Source organism: Carassius auratus, chromosome 19 (genome assembly GCF_003368295.1).
Source record: "Carassius auratus strain Wakin chromosome 19, ASM336829v1, whole genome shotgun sequence".
Classification (NCBI taxonomy): Eukaryota; Metazoa; Chordata; class Actinopteri; order Cypriniformes; family Cyprinidae; genus Carassius; species Carassius auratus.
Window position 1 is genome coordinate 4,305,457 of NC_039261.1, and position 14,717 is coordinate 4,320,173.

Consider the following 14,717-nt stretch of genomic DNA (forward strand, 5'->3'; position numbering starts at 1 on the left):
TGTTTCTCTTCCGTGTCTGTTGTGAGAGTTCAAAATAAAGCAGTTTGTGAACGAATCATTCGATGTAACTGGATCTTTTTGAACCAGTTCACCAAATCAAACTGAATCGTTTATAAAGGTTCGCGTCTCCGATACGCATTAATCCAGTTCTTATTCGGTAACATCGAATATGCATTACATCAGTGAAGATCCATTTTTCATAAAAACTCTCGGACTAAATCTAAAATATTTTAAACTGTGTCCCGAAGATGAACAGAGGTGTCATGCGTTTGGAATGTAATGAGAGTTATTAATGACATAATTTAGATTTTTGGGTGAACTAACCCTTTAAAACTATTTTACACTTGACAAAAACATATCATAGCCACTTCTCACTATTCCTGTGAGACAATGGATATTGTACATCTCAGTATACATTTGGTGTAGTTTCCATAGCTTAACGTTTGCAAATGTGGAAATTGCAGAATAATGTTTTTTTTTTCAATTAGAATGCCCTTTAGTATATGAGAAAATGATTGATAGAGTAATCAATTATCAATATAATCATTATTTGCAGCACTAGGCATTTTTCATAAATTACGAGAAATCAATTAGCCAGCACTAACAAGTAAGATTAGTTAAACATTAAACAATAATTGATCTGCAAGTAAACAAACATTGTATTTTATTATGATTTATTCATTTTTAGCTAGATCATGTTCAATGCTGCAGTTAAACGGTTTCTTTACTATTCTAATATACTATCTAAAATATGAAAATGACTGATACTGTAATCCAACTGTGCAAACAAGTAAATTTTTTTTTTTTTTTTTTTTTTTTTGAGAAAACAATGTGTATGTAAAATGTGTAATGAGATTACTTTTTTAAACAAATGTCATCAGGGATTTTTTTTAAACTATTTTTATCATTTTATGTTTTACAATATTTCACAGCTGCAGCAGTGGGGAAGATGCATGAGATGTTTAATTAATGCCCACATTTAGGAATTGCATAACTAAATTTACAGTAGATTCAGTTCACAAACAACTGAGAGCCATGACCTAAATATGGGTTTATGGATCTGAGGGCAAGTAAACAACTGAAAGCCTAAAGCAAGTCATGGCATGTGATTGGCTGCATTAGCCAAGCCCACCATAAACACACAAAACATGTCCAACAAAGGAATAAAAGAACATATACAAAAACATAAACAGATATCTTACATATATTACAGGATTAATGGAAGAAAACATGAACGCACTGGTGGAGGAGTGACAAGCAATCTAAGGTTAATCAAAAAATATCTCAGTTCACTAACACTATACTGAAAAACTATATGACAAAACTGAAACAAATCTAAAACAAGAATAAAAACCAACAGTGTGAAATCCAACTAAACAACATCAGGAGCTCAAAACCATTATGAAACCGTGTTGTGCATTGCCAGAGTGTTATTATCTGGTTAACCTGAAAAATAATAAAAAGAAACATTCATTTTATTGACGTAGTTTAGTTTGTGACATCTAATTAGAATTGTAATATCTTCATGGATCATTTAGACTCATTTACCTGTCATTTCTGATGTCACCGGCTGAGACTGAAGGAAGCAGCATCTAGATGGACAGAGACAACCAGACTACAGCTTTAAAACATATAAAAACATGATAAATTCATAACACAGCATGACATTCAAATCAACAAACATATCGCAATTTCTTATCAGTGTCTCGGTTGATTGTCTTGGGCTGTAAATGATTTCTATCAAAATCCCACAATGGTTTATTTTAAATAGTTAGGTCTTAAAGGTCTTTTATTTTTTTTTTATTTTTTTCTTGTTTTCTTCTGCTCTTAACATAAAATTTTTCATCTTGTCACCCGGAGGTTTCTGAAGAGCATTTCTGAAGGGCAAAGTTGGCGGATCTGGCGGAGACCAAAACCACACTCTCTCTCTCTCTCTCTCTCTCTCTCTCTCTCTCTCTCTTTTTTTTTTTTTTACCATTTATTTATTTTCTAATGTAAAGCTGGGCATTGGAGCCTGTCTCTAGTGGCCAGTCGATGAATTGCAGTTTCAGTCACGTGTTGGATTAGAGAGAGACTGGAAGGTTTAATGCTTAAAAGGGGGGGGGGGTGAAATGCTCGTTTTCACTTAATATCCTGTTAATCCTGAGTACCTATAGAGTAGTACTGCATCCTTCATAAATGCAAAAAGTCTTTAGTTTTATTATATTTATAAGAGAAAGATAGTCTGTTCCGATTTTTCCCGGAAAAACACGACCGGCTGGAGGCGTGACGTGTGGGCGGAGCTAAAGAATCACGAGCGCGAGTAGGCTTTTGTGTTGAGAGCAGTGGCGTAGCCAGGGGAGGGGCCATGGGGGCACTGGCCCCTCCTGAAAACTGATTGGCCCCTCACTGTGCCCCCACATTTCTACTTGTCTGTCACTCACAAATTCAAATTATAATCTTTCAGTTTAGTAAATAACTCATGATTGAGTCGCGATGCTTCTCAACGAGGACTAAGAATAGCGAGCTGCTGTTTTCCAAAAAAAAAAGCACCTATTTTAAATAGCTGATGTTTTTCGATTAGCGAGTTGTTGGAGTGCAAGAAGTGTTTGGTACTAACGTTAACGTCTTTCGGTGTTAGACAGACCAGGTTCGATGACGATGTTATCTCCTAGAGCAGACCAAGATGCTAATCATTATATTTACTATGCTCCTCTGATGCTGAATTTAAAAGGGGTTTACTGCGTTACGATTTCGGCCGAACGAGCCGATAAAGGCAACAACGCAATTTAAAGCAATGGTTTTAAAAAAACTATAATAGCAATTCTAATAAAGTCATTATTGAATCATGCAGTCGATTAGCGACTTTTTTCACTCAAGTGAGGTGACGAAACAAACCGTGTAATGTTTATCTAACGCTCCACACTTGAGACTTTTTTTTTTAAAAAGTCTATATGGGTGAGACACATGCAGAGGTGGGTAGTAACATTTACTTCGTTACATTTACTTGAGTAATTTTTCGGGGTAACTAATACTTTTCGGAGTATATTTAAAAATGGGTACTTTATACTCTTACTTGAGTAAATTTTTTGGGAAAAATCTGTACTTTTACTTCGTTACTGTGAGCGACGCACCTCTCGTTACTTTATCTTAATGCAATAAATGTTATAAATGCTTCAGTTTATTCCAAACGCGCCATCTACTTTTCTCTGGGCAATGAGCGATGCCCATTCGCGAATGATTCATTCTTTTGAGTCAATTCTGTTCAAAGGCTTGATCAAACCAATTGGCAAGCGAGTGAATTGGTTCATGAATCAGTTTGAAGGAGTCGTTTAGTTCCCTGAAGCAACGCGCTGAGCGACTGAAGCGGTTCACTCAGAGTTGTAACGTTTATCATCAGCAGCGTTGAAAACGTGGCTATGGAACTGCACTGAATTGAAAGCAAATCTGCAAAGGCTATTATTTGCTTGCGATGGAGATCCTTATTAGATGAACGCGTGTGCTGTCTACTGTTTAACAGGTAATAACTTGGGCTACATTCGATTACAGTACACGATACCACTGTGACATTAGTTTGTTGTACGTGTGTGGCTTATAACAGAGGGGAGTCAAGTTGAATGCAGCTTCCAAAAGACAAAAAATAGCCGATTAAGATTTTATTAATTTTAATACAATCACACCGGTGCGAGTACGTTCAGCAAGTCATATCATCAGCTGTTAAATTCAGATCTGTGATCGCTTGCTGGCGCTGAGCCAGAGACAGACGCGTTTTTACAGCGCTGCGCATTATAACCAATCACACAAGATTCTGTTGAGCTTTTGAATGCAATGGCCAATCAGAGGTGTTCAGATTAGTCATCGCTGAAATGCCGGTGCTTCCTTCACTCGCTCACTGACTGAATACCTCTTTCTGGCGAACTTTCAGAAACAACCAAGTGCAGATGTGTGTACGAATCTATAATTAAGATATTGATTTCACAGTGTTAACAGTTTCAGTGATTTTAATGGGAGTTTCTGAGAGTGATTGCAATCTAGACTGTCAGTGAAAATTATCTTTAATAATGTAAATGTTATTTGCTCTCTTTCTGAACAATGAAAGATTAGTAGCAATATTTATATCACATTATATTAAATGTGAATTTAACATTGAAAGTTAAAGTCAGTCGTATTAAAAATATGTTATGGCATGAAACCTATATCTGTTACTTAAGTAAACAGACAGGGTTTTATAATAAATTGGAGTAAAGGCTGATGAAATATATACATTTACACACGCACACATACATTACATACATTTATCTATATATCTAAATAAAAATAGGCTCCGTATATATGACCTAAAGTAACTAGTAACTAACTACTTGAGTAGATTTTTTTATCCGATACTCTTTTACTCTTACTCAAGTAACTATTCAAGACTAGTACTTTTACTTTTACTTGAGTAAATATTTCTAGAATTACTTTTACTTTTACTTGAGTAAAGTTTTTGGGTACTCTACCCACCTCTGGACACATGCAAAAACATCGGTTTTTTTACTGGTCAATTTTGAGATTTTGGCCTGTTTGTCTTCAGTAACATGTCTTCTTTCAGACTTGTGGTGAAAAAAAAAAAGTCCAAAATACACATATAGGTCTTTATTTTTCTACACCTTTAGTCTATTTGCGTCTGTAGATTCCTAATAAATTCAGTTGGCGTTCTAAATCACCATGGTGCTCCGCGATTGCTGTCTGCCCCTGCAAAGCTCTCTCTCCCTCCCTTCACAGAAGTTATTGACAAAACGTCATTTGATGACACCCAGAAACATTCTCAAAAAAATCATACATAATTATTTAATGCATGATTAAATAGCAAAATAAATAACTAATACTAAAACAACACTGGACTAATTAAGCTATTCTAAACTGTTTTATAGGATCCACATATTTTACATGTTAAATTAAAGCTACCTTTTTGAACAAGTAGCTTTCTAACAAAGTATGGATATATGATATTTTTAAATCAATATGCTCAAGATTAATTAGCCTTGACATAAGTAGATTTTGTTTATTCATCAATGCAAATTTACTGCAACTGCTGCTATGCAAATTGAATGGGATGTGGATAATAAACAAAAACATTATGAAATTATATTAAATTTATATTAGTTATATTAATTAATTAATTGTGTATTTATTTCTATGAATTATTAATGTTATTCTGCATTTATATAAATAAGGCTATTATATATATATATCATATAAGGCTATTATAAATAAATTATATTATTATTATTTGTGAGTTGTACACTATTCATACATTGGATTATTTTATTTATTACAGTTTTTCTTTCACTTTTGTAAAGTGAAAAGTTAATACAAATTGTATTTGATTTTTTTTTTTATTTAGAGCAGTGAATAACTGCTATTAAAATATAATAGGGTATCACTGTTTATTACTGATTTTAAAGGTTACTGAACTCTTGAAATGATTTGGATATACAGTTCAAACAACACAAGATTGGCCCCTCTGTATTAATCGTGGCCCCTCTTGTGCCCCCCAGTTGAAAAAATCCTAGAATCGCCCCTGGTTGAGAGCGTTTGGAAGCTGTGACATTACCGTGAGGAAAAACACATCAAAAACAAACCATCGCTAACAGTCAGATTCAGCCGTTTATTTATGATCCAGAATCAGATCCCGAGGCTGAAACTGAACGAGAGCAGCAGCAGCAACGACTCGCTCCGAGCGGGGCTCGAACCCGGGTCTCCAGCATGGGAGGCGGACGCACTAACAAGGAGGCAGAGATATTGTAAGCAGTTTTACTCACCGCCTGCGGTTCCAACACACGATCATGACCCTTTTTCGTTGGGACTGCATTATCCTTAAGAAATAAACGATACGCAAATCCGTCGTCAAACTGGGCCTTGTTTGTAAAACAAGCATCTTCGAAATGCAGGGAAAAAACACAAACACTTGCACAACTCCGTTGATGCTCTGTAAAAATAAACTCCATCCACTGGTCCCTTAATGCTGTTTTTCTTTGGTAATCTGTGCAGGGTTGTCTTGCCCTGGCAACCAAAAACACACTCCTTTTGTGACATTTCGCGATGCTCTCGCTCTGATCAGTGAAGTCTGTTGTGCTCTCAGTGCTCTGCTATATGGGAGCGCGTGCTCTTAGGACCCATATAAGGAAATTCCTCTCCATCTAACGTCACACAGAGCCATACTCGAAAAAAACTTTCCGAAACTTGTGACAAACCGGAAGGAGTATTTGGGAACAAAATACTCCTTCAAACGTACAACTTAATTTTTGAAACTTTGTCCATGTTTAGTATGGGAATCCAACTCTTTAACAGTGTAAAAAACTCAGTATGCATGAAATAGCATTTCACCCCCCCTTTAAACATCGACACATATGATCTGGAAATATTAACCATTGCTATTTTCCTCCAGTTCTAGAATTCTATTGAATGCTAATATGAAAAATAATATCACCAGGTAAGTAATAACAGGTAAGTAATCTCAAAAACGAGTTAGGCTACTCTATGTGGTCCTTTATTTGCTATTTGAAGCCCACAGGCGTACGGTAAACCATTGCAGGATTTCATACCCCTGGCTCTACTAGCAATTCAGAGGTATCCAGATCATCTATTCTGCATCTTTGGCATGTTGTAACTGGCATTAAGATATGTACAACATCATTTTAACTAGTCACAATATAGGTATCGGTAGTGCATGCAGACAGATCTTTGCAAAGCCCCACTTTAAAACATCTTAAGCAATCCTACCGTGGAAACTAACACATACAAATGTAGCAGGTTCCATCCGAGACTCTTCTGAACGGGAAATATTCATCTATTTGAAAGCATGGAGCTCTATATAGAATCAGTCTGACCTGTCTATCAAACCGTAATGTCCTTAATACATTATCCCCAATACACATGCGAGTATGAATTTGTTCTTTATTTGCTGAAATTGACATGTTATTTTTATAATGTATATCACCTCTAGTCTTCTCGTCGGTTGTTAAAAATATTAAGGCAATCAGTGTTTGATAAAATGGTAATTTTCCAATAAAAGGTTTTTACATGACTTGTTGCACTTAAAGCTGCAGTAGGGAACTTTTGTAAAAAAATATTTTTTACATATTTATTAAACCTGTCATTATGTCCTGACAGTAGAATATGAGACAGATAATCTGTGAAAAAATCAAGCTCCTCTGGCTCCTCCCAGTGTCCTATTGCCATTTGCAGTTACGGACTGCTCCCGGTAAAAAATAACCAATCAGAGCTGCGGTCCGTAACTTTGTTTGTGTTCAAAATGTAGAAAAATTTATATAATAAGTGAGTACACCATAAATCCATTTTCCAAACCGTGTTTTTGGCTTGTCCTGAATCACTAGGGTGCACCTATAATAAGTGTTTATATTCGGACTATTTTAGATTGCTTCGGGGGTACCGCGGCGGAGTAACCCAGTACCTTTGTGATTCTTCATAGACATAAACAGAGAGAAGTAGCTCCGGCTACGATGTTCTTCCGCAAGACGCAAACAGTTCTGTTTATTAACCGCTAGAGCGTCAAAAGTTCCCTACCGCAGCTTTAATGAATCCTTACATGAAAAGTAAAGTATTCTCCCATTTGCACATCTGTTGCTTAATGTTTTATATTTAAGCTTTTGAATTACTGATGTGATGTGACTGCATTTGATTCAATTATTTTACTTGGTATGCATTTAGTATGGTTTAGTAGTCGTGTCTAGATGCTTTATATCAGTGTGCTAAGTGGCCATGTAGAGTTAATATTTTGGTGGTTTTTTGGAAGCATTTCAAGCAAACGAACACAGGGATTAGTAAATGAATTTTATTCTCTCAAAACAAGAAACAATTAAAAATTCATATTGTGTGGCAATTTTCCCCATCTCCACAAACTGTGACTCGCTCCTCATTCGACAAGCAGTGTCTGTTGCATTGAACAGCACAAGGAGAATGAACATTGTCCAGTCCTCTCCCAGTTCAGAGACTTCGTCCAGCACCATCCAATGGGATCTGTTTTTAGGACATTTTCTTTAGAACAATAATAAAATAAAATATACTTTCAACCTTGTTTCAAGTCAAACTTGAATAAATAGAAATTTTTTTCCCTCTTGTTTTTTTAGACGTTTGATTTTCTTTTCCTTGTTCTTTTTTCTTTTTTCTTTTCAAAACGTCAAGAAAAGATGAGTGCCAAGAGGTGGAATGTTGCGTTGAATGTCTGAACCGTCGGCCACAAAACCTCAACCCCGACCTGAATCTGTGGACGACACTAGATCAGGGGACGGCCCAGCCTCTGGTCCACATGCACTGTACACAAAACTGCGAAAAATTCCCAGATGTCTCTATCAAAACATGCTGTATTACTCAGACGGTGTGCTCGATCCATGTTGCAGATCCTTTTCAACATGCTTGCTTTGAATAAACGAGCCATTCTCTTGTAACAGAACGGTAGAATCATGACAGACCCATAATCTACAGCTCCGTCTCCACATGAACACAGGATATGGCTGCATTTGAAGGGAGGAATGAACAATATTCCTGTTCGTTTTTATATCGGAATCAATATTGTACATTTATTGTTTTCCTCGACAATCCATTGCTTTTTTTTTCCTCTGTTAACAATATGAGCTACAAAGTCTCATCAGGCCACACCTGTAACCGAGATCTGTAAAAATACAGAAGAATATTCTAAAGGATGACAATCACATCGTTTTCATTTTGCATTCAGTCTCTTTGAAAATCATGCACTAGAGAATTTCATATTAAAAATAATACAAATTGTTGAAAATGGCTGATCTGGTCATCCTTAAATAAGTTTCTTCCCCTCTCTCACTCTCTTTTTTTTTTTCAAGTCTTGAGGAAAATAAACTTTTTTTTAACAACTCTGCATCCATGCAAAAAAAAAAAAAAAATAATAATAATCTCTTAAATTTCATACAGTACATCAACAAAGAGATCATTATACCGGAGCACAAAAAAAAAAAGTCTATTATTTATTAAATTAATTTCCTTTTTCTCCCTCCCCCAATCAAACAGGAACTTATCCATTTCTCATTCATCGCCGAACTCTGAAGATCAATCCAGTGGAGATCTCATTCCCATGAGAACGTCAAGTCTCTGTGGTTACCCTTTCTCTTTTCGGTCTCATCTTAGCCAAGCGCTTCTCTCTTTATGGATCTTCTTTCGACAGCTTGGCTTACAGTAATGGCTACAACGCTACTGTAGGTAAGAAACACTGACATCTCTCTGAATACAACAGAGAGGAAGCAGCCAGAGTACATCGGCGTCTTCCTTTTCCGGTGGAAATCAGCACTCTTAACGTCCTACGGTTAAGAGTCAGACTCCGCCGAATCCCTGGCTGCATCTCTTCAGCTGAACGGAGAGACTTTTTCTGTGGCGTTCTTTCCCTGCGTGCGACAGCAGCATACATTTTCTTTTCATTTATCTTTTTTTTTTTTTTTTGGCAGCAGGACGCAGGCCTTTTCTTAGCCTCTTGTCGCACGGGCTCAGAGGACACAACATCAAGCATGCAGTGTGACCAGGACGTGTCCTGTCCAGACCGTCTCCTCTCTGTCTGTAGCTGGAGCTACTCTCGCCGCTCTCTACGCATCTCCTCGCGCCGCTACGACCGAACGCTGGAACTGTCCAGGCCTGAACCTGGAGGTTTACTACTTAAAGGTGCCAAGGTTGGGTCCACTAATGAGGTGGGAGGGAAAAGCTTGTACCAGCCAATCACCATGTTGGTCAGCTCTAAATCGTCCAACAGGATCTGGGCGGCTCCCATGAAGGATTTGTGGTCCATGCGTCCATAGTCCCCCCAAACAATGATCTGTAAAGAAAGACACGATTGGTAAAGAGTTTCAGGAGTATCTGGTGCAGTGTAACAAAAACAGTTGAAGTACATATATTTAGGGCTACACGATTAATCGAACATGTTTAATCGCGATTGTCATCTGCATTTAATTAGTTAAGCCGTTTTTTAGCCATAATTCTCTGACAAGCTATACAACATCGCGTTCATAATCGCAGGCGATATAATTGTAGGATTATGAAATCAACAAAATTGTTTGTGATAATTACAGCTGTATGCGTATCTTCTCAGTGAGCTATGGCTCTGTGTAGTAAATGCTGCTCCATCTGAAAGCATGTGAAAATACCACTTAATAACATGTTTTTAACATACAATATGTATGGAAGTTTTAAGCGGACATGCATTATAATTTTTCCTTCTTGTTTTCTAATTATAACGACTTAATTTTCTCGTTATCTCGACATAGCGAAAGTTGTTTTCTCGTTATAACGACTTAATTTTCTAGTTATCTCGACATAGCGAAAGTCGTTTTCTCATTATAACGACTTAATTTTCTCGTTATCTCGACATAAAGTCGTTTTCTCGTTATAACGACTTAATTTTCTCGTTATCTCGACATAAAGAAAGTCGTTTTCTCGTTATAACGGCTTAATTTTCTCGTTATCTCGACATAGCGAAAGTTGTTTTCTCGTTATAACGACTTAATTTTCTCGTTATCTCGACATAAAGTCGTTTTCTCGTTATAACGGCTTAATTTTCTCGTTATCTCGACAGCGAAAGTCGTTTTCTCGTTATAACGACTTAATTTTCTTGTTATCTCGACATAAAGAAAGTCGTTTTCTCGTTATAACAACTTAATTTTCACGTTATCTCGACATAACGAAAGACGTTTTCTCGTTATAACGACATGACAGTTTTACTGTTGCTATAGTAACGAACTCAACTTTGACAGTCATCTGATGGACCATGCAGGCGCTCTTACTGTAGCCTATATTGCAGCTATTTTTGCTTCGCTTATGTAATAACGTCTATAATACTGTACATAAATAAAGGCTGATCAATCACTGTTGATTTTACACCAAACATTTTGTTTCTGTAATTTACAAAAAAGTTATATATATATATACAGTATTGTTCAAAATAATAGCAGTACAATGTGACTAACAAGAATAATCAAGGTTTTTCGTATATTTTTTTATTGCTACGTGGCAAACAAGTTACCAGTAGTTTCAGTAGATTCTCAGAAAACAAATGAGACCCAGCATTCATGATATGCACGCTCTTAAGGCTGTGCAATTGGGCAATTAGTTGAATTAGTTGAAAGGGGTGTGTTCAAAAAAATAGCAGTGTGGCATTAAATCACTGAGGTCATCAATTTTGTGAAGAAACAGGTGTGAATCAGGTGGCCCCTATTTAAGGATGAAGCCAACACTTGTTGAACATGCATTTGAAAGCTGAGGAAAATGGGTCGTTCAAGACATTGTTCAGAAGAACAGCGTACTTTGATTAAAAAGTTGATTAGAGAGGGGAAAACCTATAAAGAGGTGCAAAAAATGATAGGCTGTTCAGCTAAAATGATCTCCAATGCCTTAAAATGGAGAGCAAAACCAGAGAGACGTGGAAGAAAACGGAAGACAACCATCAAAATGGATAGAAGAATAACCAGAATGGCAAAGGCTCAGCCAATGATCACCTCCAGGATGATCAAAGACAGTCTGGAGTTACCTGTAAGTACTGTGACAGTTAGAAGACGTCTGTGTGAAGCTAATCTATTTTCAAGAATCCCCCGCAAAGTCCCTCTGTTAAAAAAAAGGCATGTGCAGAAGAGGTTACAATTTGCCAAAGAACACATCAACTGGCCTAAAGAGAAATGGAGGAACATTTTGTGGACTGATGAGAGTAAAATTGTTCTTTTTGGGTCCAAGGGCCACAGGCAGTTTGTGAGACGACCCCCAAACTCTGAATTCAAGCCACAGTACACAGTGAAGACAGTGAAGCATGGAGGTGCAAGCATCATGATATGGGCATGTTTCTCCTACTATGGTGTTGGGCCTATTTATCGCATACCAGGGATCATGGATCAGTTTGCATATGTTAAAATACTTGAAGAGGTCATGTTGCCCTATGCTGAAGAGGACATGCCCTTGAAATGGTTGTTTCAACAAGACAATGACCCAAAACACACTAGTACACGGGCAAAGTCTTGGTTCCAAACCAACAAAATTTATGTTATGGAGTGGCCAGCCCAATCTCCAGACCTTAATCCAATTGAGAACTTGTTGGGTGATATCAAAAATGCTGTTTCTGAAGCAAAACCAAGAAATGTGAATGAATTGTGGAATGTTGTTAAAGAATCATGGAGTGGAATAACAGCTGAGAGGTGCCACAAGTTGGTTGACTCCATGCCACACAGATGTCAAGCAGTTTTAAAAAACTGTGGTCATACAACTAAATATTAGTTTAGTGATTCACAGGATTGCTAAATCCCAGAAAAAAAAAATGTTTGTACAAAATAGTTTTGAGTTTGTACAGTCAAAGGTAGACACTGCTATTTTTTTGAACACACCCCTTTCAACTAATTGCCCAATTGCACAGCCTTAAGAGCGTGCATATCATGAATGATGGGTCTCGTTTGTTTTCTGACAATCTACTGAACCTACTGGTAACTTGTTTGCCACGTAGCAATAAAAAATATACTTAAAACCTTGATTATTCTGGTTAGTCACATTGTACTGCTATTATTTTGAACAATACTGTATATGGATGCAGAGTTGTTTATGAAAACATATCCAAAATATAATATATTTGGCACATTTTCATCACAATTATGGCTTACATGAAAAGTACACACATTACTATAATTGTTTTTGCAATGCATATTGTTCATACTTAAAGTAAGCAAAAAGGATGCGGTCCTTGTGTCACCTGTAAAACCTTCCCCTCAGGATTCTCCTCAAACTGAAGCTGCTGTTGATAAAGAGGATCCAGTGTTTTTCTCGCCGTCCGAGTTTTCTTTTTGTTGATGCACTTCCCGTTGTCCAGCAGATATACTTTTACATAAGGTGCTGCAAATATTAGACCACAAGGACTTACATATAAACCTCACAGAATAGTAAAGGAACAGAAAAAAATGTGCATTGTGTCAGGACAAGACAGACCTGGCGTCTGTTTGTTCCCTGGTTTGCCCACCAGGCCTCGAGCCCGAATAACTTCAACATCCAGCCTCTCCTTCCTGTGCACCATACCGATCTGGATGTCACCTGCAGAGAAAGGCCACAGGCCAATAATTCATTGTAGGCTATAATAGACATTATATTTCACACACTTTACGCTCTTTTATTTTCTAAACATAATAGGATTAATCCAATGAATCATTCGGTTTGTAATGCATACAGAACCGATAGCCTCGTATTGAACAGTTCAATACAAATACTGTATAGTTACACCCCTAGTGAAAATCTTTCTGACCATTTTTTTTGCACTTTTGATGTTATTCCTAGTGAGAAATCGTTATTATAGTAATTGAATATTGGCTTAGAAATCACCAAAACTTGTTCTATTTTGTTGTAGATAATTTACATTTACATTTACGCATGTCCGAAATCAGTTTCGTGAGGTGCCTTCCTGTGCAAACGCCGCCTGCAAAGTCATTGCCGGCTAACAACAAGCCAGCTGCCTAGGTTTTCAGATGCAGCCCTTGATTAGCTGGATCAGGTGTATTTATTAGTTAGTTATATGAGTTAGAGCTAAACTGCAGGAAAGTGGCTCTACAGGAGAAGGTTTGGACATCCCCGGTCTAGACGAAATCCCAACAGGAGATGGATGTAAATGGTGTAAATAGTAATTGTAATCGGGTCAATGAAAACCATCTTAAAACCAGTTGGATCCATAGTCTTGTTTATGGATGATGTTTCAAGGTGAAATATACTGATATAATATATACTGAATACATGAGTTGTTCACGCGGACAACCAAAGAAAACAGTAAGCAATGATACTAACCCATTGGGGGCGTGGCCAGTGTCTGTCTCCCTGCAAGCTGGGCGGGGCCAAGACCATCCAAAAACTCAGTGAACTGGCTATCTGATGAGATCTTCACTCCAGGGAAGATTAGACTTTGAGCAGATAACAGACAGAACATCTATTAATCGGGTGCTGATAGCCTCTGACAAGACATCACTAGCCGCGTTTCCACTATCGAACTTAAACCGGGCGTGCAAATGCGTGCCAGGGCCAGTCGCGTTTCCACTGTCACTTGGAAACCTTGGGCCAAAGCGGGCCAGCTGGAGCTAGAGGAGGGGTTATGAACAAAGGAGGAGTTTCTCCACGTCTGGAGAGCTCAGCGTTGCGGATCATTTCAGAAAGATAACAGCATTAAAGACTTCTTAAAATAAGTTGAGCTCAAAACTCACTCTTAGTCAGCAGCGAGTATTTGAAATAACTTGATCCGATGTGGATTATAATCACTAAACGAGGCAGAAATATTTCTAAGCGATGTAAAAGACTATGCACGCAAATAATAAACGTTACCATAGTAAACATGGTAAATGCAACCACTTGGAGAAATCAGAAGTCAGCTTCTTATTCTCTATCACAATTGTGTAGCCTGTTTATTTAGTAATATATTTTATCTGTCATCTTGTCTCGAGTTTAGCTCCACGTAGCCTATCATCAAAATATAATAATATGTTTTATGTTCGGGAGCTTTTATAAAAATAGAGATGTGACGTATAGGCTACTGTGGCTACAAATAAACAGAAATAGACTCGACTGAATAAGCAGACTATTTTCATAAGCGTTAAAAATAAATAAATAAAATAGAAATGTATTTCTGTGTGATTAATTTCGAGTCCTGATGAATTAATTCATTATGATCAATGTATCACTTATTCTATAGTTAAAACATCCATGCTTTTGAA

General features: G+C 37.1%; 1 protein-coding gene across 2 annotated transcripts in view; it reads right to left on the reverse strand.

Moving 5' to 3' along the window:
• Positions 1 to 7,802: 7,802 nt before the first annotated feature.
• The window catches only part of rims2b (regulating synaptic membrane exocytosis 2b), a 138,233-nt gene continuing 131,318 nt past the window's right edge, over positions 7,803 to 14,717 (reverse strand). For both annotated transcript variants that reach the window (XM_026288430.1, XM_026288431.1), the window contains 4 exons: positions 13,801 to 13,913; positions 12,958 to 13,059; positions 12,725 to 12,864; positions 7,803 to 9,817 (listed from right to left, as the gene is read on the reverse strand). In XM_026288430.1, the coding sequence (XP_026144215.1) occupies positions 9,611 to 9,817; positions 12,725 to 12,864; positions 12,958 to 13,059; positions 13,801 to 13,913 (562 nt within the window). In that variant the 3' untranslated portion in view covers positions 7,803 to 9,610. The remainder of the gene's footprint in view (positions 9,818 to 12,724; positions 12,865 to 12,957; positions 13,060 to 13,800; positions 13,914 to 14,717) is intronic.